This window comes from Halichoeres trimaculatus, unplaced genomic scaffold (assembly GCF_033239565.1).
Source record: "Halichoeres trimaculatus isolate MK-OKI-2021-1 unplaced genomic scaffold, fHalTri1.1 fHalTri1_scaffold_10, whole genome shotgun sequence".
Lineage (NCBI taxonomy): Eukaryota > Metazoa > Chordata > Actinopteri > Labriformes > Labridae > Halichoeres > Halichoeres trimaculatus.
The window spans coordinates 34,200,796-34,209,556 of record NW_027437187.1 but is presented as its reverse complement, the minus strand read 5'-3'; the positions used below and the strand labels follow the sequence as shown (position 1 = coordinate 34,209,556).

The 8,761-nt window shown below is 43.6% G+C and overlaps 1 protein-coding gene across 1 annotated transcript; it reads right to left on the bottom strand.

The window, feature by feature from the left end:
- Positions 1-627: 627 nt before the first annotated feature.
- On the bottom strand, positions 628-8,640 carry LOC141796643 (E3 ubiquitin-protein ligase TRIM21-like). The gene is made up of 2 exons (XM_074677871.1): positions 8,563-8,640; positions 628-2,318 (listed from the first exon to the last, which is right to left on the bottom strand). The coding sequence occupies exon 2, from the start codon at positions 2,314-2,316 to the stop codon at positions 628-630; it is 1,689 nt and encodes a 562-aa protein (XP_074533972.1). The 5' UTR covers positions 2,317-2,318; positions 8,563-8,640.
- Positions 8,641-8,761: the final 121 nt, after the last annotated feature.

Sequence of the window (8,761 nt, the reverse complement as noted above, 5' to 3'; positions counted from 1 at the left end):
CGTCTTTTCCTTCCATTTTTTCCTTTTTTCGTAGATTCACGCGTTGCATGTTGGGTATTTATGGCCATGGCAAGGCTACAAAGGATACACCTGTGTATCCTTGGTCAATTAGCCACATGCTAACCAAACAGAGGACATATGCCTCCGGAGGACATGAACATTGGAACTGCACTTAGGCAGCATCTGATGATGAGGATGCTTGCCCACGCCCACCCCGCGCTCACATCAGACCAAGGCAAGGCAAGGTACCTGGGCTTTGGGTAACAGCCACAGTCTGGTAAGTGTCCACGGATAATGCCGTCATGAGCATCGAGTGACAGTTGTGTGTTTCGTCTCTGGGTACACGTCGGATTTCCCTGTTGAGAACGTCTGTCCACTTGCTGGGCTCCTCTATCCACTCAACATCAACATCCGGGTATGTGCTAATATTAAGTTCAAAATGCGTTTTTTGTTGGTTAACTCCTCCACGTCAGTTGACAAACCATTATACTCCGCAGTGCTTCTGCACGTTAGTTGTGCGCACATCCGGCGTTGTTGATAAACAAATAATCCCTCTATACATTAACCAGAGGGAATAGATGTATATTTTCTTTGCAGAAGGGCTAACAGACACCTCCTCAGGTTTTATCAACTGTTCAGTTTTATTCTCTTAAATTTCTGGGGGTTGCTCTCATCAGTGTGATTGACAGGAGAGATGATCAGAGGAGCTGAGTTTTTACCACCATCATTTGGACAAGGACCAAAGTAAAGGTGGAGTTTCTCAGTGAAGGAGCAGCTGGTGAAGGAGTAGATCAGAGCTGCAGCATCAACGTCATAAAAAGAGACCAGACCCTCCTCATAATCCACAAACACCCCCACCTTCTCAGGACCAGACTGAAGAGAGAGACGGACTCCAGGACAAGCGAGAGCTTTGTATTCATTTTCATTTCGTAACCATATGGTCCAGTAACCATTCTGAGGAGACAGGAGGATTTTTCCCTCCATGTTGATGGACTCTTTGGCCACTCCTAAATCCCAGTTAGTCTTTCCTTTGACCTGAACCTCGTAGTAAAATCTGCCTGAAGAGACACTCTGCTTTGCTAAAACACCACAACATTTAGAAAATCTCTCTGGATTGTCTGGGAGATCTCTTTTTACATTTCCACAATAAACTTGTTTCCCATCATCAGACAGGATGAGACAGGGATGTGCTGTATCAGGATCAAGGGTCACATCCACCTCATACTGCTGAACTCTCTCCAGCTCCACATTGAAAACCAGCTTCTTCATCTGTTCTCTGAGTGTCTCCTCCAGCTGCTTCACAGCTCTCACCACAGTCCCCTCATATGAAGGTGGATGAACTCTGACTCCAGTCCAGTCCTTGGTGGGTGGAGCAGCGTTCAGAGAGGTGAAGTTTTGGAGGAGGTGGAGGTGGTCTTCAGAGCGTGAGAGCTGCTCCACCTCAGAGCTTCTCTTCTCCAGCTCAGAGATTTCCTGTTGCAGCTCTTTGATGAAGCCTTCAGCCTGTTTCTGCGTCTCTCTCTGCTTCTCTTTGAGCGTGTGATTGAGCTCGGCCTGGCTTCTCTCAACACGTTCTTTCAGAGCGCTGAAGACCTGAACACCTTCTGCTATCTCTCTGTCTGCGTTCTTATCACTGAGCTCCACTGACTGTTTGATCTCTTCAATCTTCAGTCGTCTCTTCTGGATCATCTGCTGAATGTCAGCCTCTGTCTTTCCCAGCTCGGCCTTCTTTCCTCCATATTCTTCTTTCAGAGGAACAACATCATGAGTCCTGTGGTCTGTCACACTGCACAGCATGCAGACACACATCTGGTCGTTCTTACAGAACAGCTCCAGCAGTTTGTCGTGTTTCTCACACGTCCAGCTCTCCAGGTTCTCCACAGGGTCCATCAGCTGATGTCTTTGTAGACGTGAAGCTGTCAGGTGAGGCTCCAGGTGAGTGTGACAGTAGGAGGCCAGACACACCAGGCAGGACTTCAGGGCCTTCAGTTTGGTTCCAGTGCAGACGTCACAGGGAACTTCTCCTGGTTTGGAAACTTGTTGCTCTGAGCTGCTGCTGCTGGCTTCCTGTTGAGCTGACTGTCTGAACTGAGCGGCCATCTCAGAGAGCAAAGTGTTGACCTTCAGCTCAGGTTTAATGCTGAAAGGCTTTTTACACTTTGGACACTGACTCATGGTTCTGGTTTCCAGGTGTTCAGTGATGCAGGATTTACAGAAGTTGTGTCCACATGGTATGGTGACAGGATCAGTGAGCACATCCAGACAGATGGAGCAGAGGAACTGATCCTCAGTCAGCAGACAGCTGGCAGCAGACATTTCTACAACAAGTGTGGAAAAATAATCAACTTCTAATTATACACTGTGGAGGCCAGGTTTACTAAGAAAACATTGAAAAATTGATCTAAAATGTCCCTTTGATAATTAAAATTGTAAATCAAATCTGGATTTTTAACAAAAAAATAATGAATCACCAAAAAAACTTCAACTTTCACATGTTCATGAGGGAAATATCAGAAGAATTTGAATATGTGCAAATCTGAATGTGAACTTGTGCAATAAGTGTGAAATAATTTACCACAAAAATAGCTGTGTACTCTAAAACACGAACACAAATTGATACTTGCAACCACTCGAATCCTCCCCATGAGTCACACATTCTCTGTTTTCTACAAGTGCAAATTTGAAATCGTACTTCCGATTCCGCTGAGATATTTGGTGCAAAACTACAAAACGATCTGTCCTGCTCTGAGATTGACAGATTTTTCGGCCAGTCAGAGAGAAACCGCCCAGCCAATCAGAGGCTTTTTCAATCCGAGGTCGGTCGTTTTCGTCCCACGGCCAATGGGGATGGCTAGTGGCTTCGTCATCAAGGCCCACAATGTCACTTCTGTGTCCAACTCGCTGCAGCTAACTTTAACAGCAATGGCTGTAGCCAGGGAACTGGTCACTTTTTCACGCCGTATTTTGCAGACGGCCCAAAGTCAGTGAAGAGGGGTCTGAACTCCGACAACTCAAAAAGAGTTGTAAATGTTAGTGTGCTGCCAGGTGGAAGTCTTAAAGGAAAAGTACAGGCTTCAATGAAAAGTAGAATTTACGAGGTTGAGGTGAGTGAGGAGCTAGCTAAAGATGAGAGTCAGTCATGAAGCTAATTTTACTGGACTTGTGCAACGTTAAAGGGGACATATCATGCTTGTTTCTCCTTTTCACTATGCCAGACTAGGATGCCTGTAAAGCATTTCTGCCCTCAGTACAAGTCATTTAGTTCCTTCATTGCCCCACAATAGCATTCTCAATATCCTCAGTTTAGGCCATTCTGAAGATCTCGTTGAAACGCTCCATTTAGAGAATGACCTCCAGTAACCTCGCAACGTCACAGCCCTTTGTGCTCTGATTGGTCAGTTCTATCAGAGGGGCAGAGGGGGTGGAGCCAGGGGGCGGTTTTTGCAGCAAGGCAGTATTTACAAAATTGCCACGTTGGATGGAGCAGACGGAGCGAGTTTGCTGTTTGCCAAAACTTCACCGCAAGGCATTGATAGCGGTAATAAAATGGCAGAGTGTAGGATACGTCCTTTTGTATTGGACCAGTCAGATACGGACGGTCCTGCAGCTCAGGAGGAAGAAAATCCACCTCGACACAGATCATCTCAGGAGGCTTCAGTGTGGTGAGTCAAACCGGTACTTTAACATGTATAGTTTATACGTTTATACTTGGCTCTTGGTGGGTGTATCCTTCGGTGGCGGTTGTGTGACTAACTGACATCACAGAGGAGGAGCTGCTTTATCAGATTACTCCAATAAAAAGAAAGGATCCTCATGTCGTCACGACGGTTGAAATCTCGCGGCCAAATGGCAATGACCTATTTTCAGAGGCATCAAATCTCGTTCTGTGATATCAGAAAAAATACAGTATCTCATTTTTTGAAAATTCAGGGGGTGAAAGGTCTTGTTTTCAAATTTATCATATTATATGTAAGTATTAAATCAGGGATCAGCATTATATGTCCCCTTTAAGTATCTTGTTGACATGCTTTTGTACTGGTATGGGATGCAGGACAAAATGTGAAATGTTTTCAGGCACTGAATGAAACGCTCCACGTCAGCCGTCACCATGCCAACTGCTTCCAGCTGTTGAAGTACTCCTCAGTCTGCTGTTATTGCTTTGTCCGATGTGCTTCCACCATATAAGTCTCTAGCAAAGGTTATAACTCCATTGGGTGCCACACCAATCCGAGCCTCAAGCGTGGTACATCCTTTGTAATGACTTTACAGATGACTTTGGGTGGCCAAACTTTCTGTGTTGTGGAGACAGCCACTTCAGTACAGTCTAGCACTGGAAGCATTCTGGTAGGGAGGTTTGGTTCTTGAATCTAGAGTGGATTTTGTTTGCCATCATGCCAACATACAAAGTGTCGTGCAGGGCACTGGAGATGGTGATGAAGATGTTGGTGACTGTGGCACGGCAGCAGACATGTAGAAAGGTCTAGGACATCACAGTTTAAAGCTATGGTCTACGATTTGGAAGCTTTGTACATCTTAACAATACCGGTTATAGGGCTGTAATGGTCCTATGGTCCAATCTACACAATATAAAGACCAAAAAGAACAAAAAAAAAATTCCTTGAGTATATATCCAAGTGCAAAGCTGCATACTAGTTTGGATAGGTACGCAAGTCCATCCAATCCATCTACCTCGCTTCACACCGTCATGCCCATGGTCCCACCTCGTCCTTCCCCACGACCCCTCTCACGTCAGCTAGCTGCTCAGCTACCGCAGCGTCATGGAGCCAGATGACCAACTGACGCCGAGACAGCTGAGTTTCTGTTGAACACTGAAACACTCAGTTTGACCTTTCAGGTGGAAAAATTATCACTTTCTCTAATTTCCTCACTAGCGGCCATGGATCCAACACAATCGCAAACATTTCTCCCCCACGCCACAGTGCCTCACCACCACAAAAGGTGCCTTGCTGTATCCACAAAAGAAATAAGCGTGATCTTACCGGCTGTCCGTTCAGCTCTTGGATTTTGGTACACACACAGCTCAGTAGAAAGCTTGATCAGAAACCCGAACTGATCTGACCTGCTCACATTTACTGTCTCCTTTCCTCCTGCTTGATTCGACACAGCTGAGCAATTAACGTACACACGCACCAGCTGACAGTGTGCGTGCGCTCGCCGCAACAGTTACACATAAGGCTAAACACAAACTAATTAGCTTTAACAGTGGATACGACTACTCCCACTGTAGCCGAACTCATGCTGAACTACTTAAAAACCCACCGGGACCACTCCAGGGTGGATACAGGTGCCTACCTGCTCTGGTGAGAGCTGTTCGCGGCAACAGGTAATGACTTTGTTTACCACAGTGGGAGATGTCAGCTGAATAACTCTGGTTAGTCTGAGCCTGTACTGGCTAATGGCTGAACGCTGCTGGTCGGAACGAGTCGGCTCTGTCAATAGATTTTAGCATAAGTTAGCCACACATCTTTAGCATTGTAAACAGAGCTGGTGAAGACACGCCGAGAAAGGTAAAGCCTCGCCCACAGTCAGCTCTGCTCTGATCAGCTGGCAGTGGCAACACCAGACCTGCTTCACAGGCTAATTCATGGTTTTGTTGCTCCGGTCTAATTGAAAAATCTACCACTGTGTGTTACAAGGAGGATGACTGTCTTGTTTGTTACATTTTCTGCTGGCTGGCTTGCTCTGTTGGAGGGGGCGTGTTGTTAGGAGGCGAAGAAGGGCGATACGAGCTGGGGGGCGGGATCTTGGAACACGGAGGGGAGGGGTGAGTGAGGCTGCGTTTTTCACATGTGTCTCATCAGACAAACTGGGTTTCAGATCGTAGACCATAGCTTTAATTGAAGCTTCATCAAAGTCAAGAGCAACTGATCGATTAGGGGCATTTTTTGGACATCCCAATCAAAGTGATACTGGAGATCAAATTTGGAAAGAATGGCCTCTAGACTGTGAAAATATTTGTTTTTGTTTTTCCAGTTCTTGCTTCAGTTTTTCATTTTCTTTTCTGAGCATGTCATTCTCAGTTTAGAGCACGAAAACATCAGAAGTACTGGGGGTCTGTTGAGCAGTGTTGACGTGACTCTACATTCGCAGGGAGCATTTCCTTTTTGCGTTACGCTGTATGACTGATCTGGTCAGGGGAAGCCTTTCCCTCATTCCAGGCAAACTGCGACTGCCCAGCTGCTTTGCCACGTGGAAAATATCACCCACAGGCCCTTGAGTTGTGGTTGGGGGTGAAATCTTTACGCCTGGAAAAAAAAGAAAAAGCATAAAACAAATTTTTCTGTATACAGACAAACTGGAGTGTTTGTTTATGCATCCCTCCTCATCGTATAATGATGTCACATGCAGCACAGATACTGCAATCCTTTTGTCTTAATACCGGAGATACTACAGTGGATCTGGATCTAAAATCTTAAATATCGTACTAAGTTTAATTGTGTACAATGTGACTTAATCTCATTTATGACTTCAAACTCGTAAATAACGACTTTATTCTTAGAAATATTTAATTTGTCTCATTAAGTTTTACTTTCTTCTCGTTAAATAATACTTAAATCTCTACATCTGTAATTTTTTTGGCCCACACACTCCGTCATAACATAAAAAGGTTATGTTATCTAGGCAAACGTTTAGGGCTAATACTGGCTAGCTGACGTTAGCTGCTAACGCTAGCCTCCATTTAATTGATTCAACTTACCGTATCAGTTTAATCCATCCCTTCTTCTCATTTTCATCCAGAGGAAATCGATAATACGGAATTCTTTTGTTAACATCATTTCTGTGATTACAACAAGGGACACAGCACTGCACCATTACATCGTGGCTTGGTTTGGACACGGAAGTGACGTTGTGAGCCTTGATGACATAGCCACGAGCCATCCTTCTTCTTCTTCTTCTTCTTCTTCTTCTTCTTCTTCTTCTTCTTCTTCTTCTTCTTCTTCGGTTGTGTCCGAAATCACTCACTTATTCCCTACTTACTACTCACTATATAGTGAATTATCAGCTAAATTAAATCAACATTTCGGACACTACTCATTCTTCGCCAGCCGCTGAGAGTGACGTAATTACTCTCGCGTCTCTCAGGGACGGCTGGGGATTTACAGTTATATCGTTTCACAAACACTGCAAAACAGCATTTATTTTAGTGAAACCTAATATTACATGTAGCTTATTTTCTGCAACAGCCAGATATAATAGAAACATTTATTACACGTTATTTTTTAAATAAATTAACCATATATTTGCGCGGAACTTATGCTGTGTTTCAGATTTACAAGGTCCTGTGAATGCATCACCCGCGATGAATGGTTTAACGGCTAACGTCCGTGTTGTTTGTTTCTCAGCTCAAAGTTGTGAGACGGGCTCATCCGAAAGTTAAACAGGGAGCTAAGTGTTAGTCTCTGACAGTTTTTAATGTTATTCCACGCTATTAGTAATCATTAATCATGTAATCAGCCATTCCTTCTGTTTGAACCGAAATGCATGACGGTATATATTGCTCATATAGTGAGCATCGCTAATACACTACTTTTCAAAATGCATTGTGGGATACATTGAGTTGACTTTAGTGAATAACCATGCTCACTCAGAATTCGGACAGCACTTCAAAAAGGCGTATTCACTATGTGGTGCACTATATAGTGAATATGGAGTGATTTCGGACACAGCCTTCTTCTTCTTCTTCTTCTTCTTCTTCTTCTTCTTCTTCTTCTTCTTCTTTGGCGTTTCTTGGCGGTTGGCAAAGCAACTTAAAAGTGCATTGCTGCCACTTACTGGACTGGAGTAAGGAACAGTAAAATGGTAGACAAAATAAATAAATAAAAAGAAAACAAAAAAAATGAACAAAACAAGCAAAACCAAACCTACAATAATTTAAATAAATAGATAAACAAATAAATAAAACAAAACTAAAAACTACATTAGCCATCCCCCATTGGCTGTGGGACAAAAACGACCAACCTCGGATTGAATAAAAACCTCTGATTGGCTGAGCTGTTTCTCTCTGACTGACCGAAAAGTCTGTCAATCTCAGAGCAGGACAGATCGTTTTGAAGTTACGATGTCCGGTTTGCACTTGTAGAAAACAGAGAATAGTGTAACTCGTGTGTTAGAGGACACAGCTTTTTTCATGGTAAATTATTTCACATACTTATTGCACAAGTTCACTTTCAGATTTGCACATATTCAAATTCCCACCCCACCTTCACTTCATAAGATACAGGAATCTGCACAAGTATGTTTGGCACCTGGTGCGCTGCAACAATAGTTACAAAATGTGAGCATGTGATCAGTATTGAATTGACTTGTAGAAAAAAAATTGTGCACCTGTAAATATAATTTTGTGAATGTGTATTTTTGTGTTGTATTTGTGGGAAGAAAAAAAAACACATACAAGAAACTATTTAACAAGTACACAACTCATAGAGTGTCTGAAATCATATTCACTGATACACATATAAATTCAATGTACACAACTACAAATTTGATGTTACAGATGCTCAAACATTTTGCACCTGTCTGTAGAGCTGTCAGTGAACTCACCGGTGTAGGTCAGAGATTCCTCTGTTTGGTTGAAGGAAATTGATGATTTCAGTTGATTTTCTCGTCACAAAAACAAACAGATGCGTCTGTAATCAACAACTCTACTGTCACATTCAATTCAGGACAAGTGAGTTTAAAGCAGGGCGGGTCCAGACGACAGTTGGCAGCTGTCTGTGGACTGCCACTGCTGCCAGATCCA

Coding starts and splice junctions, on each gene's coding strand:
- LOC141796643 (XM_074677871.1), bottom strand. CDS start 2,316: ATGTCTGCTGCCAGCTGTCTGCTGACTGAGGATCAGTTCCTCTGCTCC.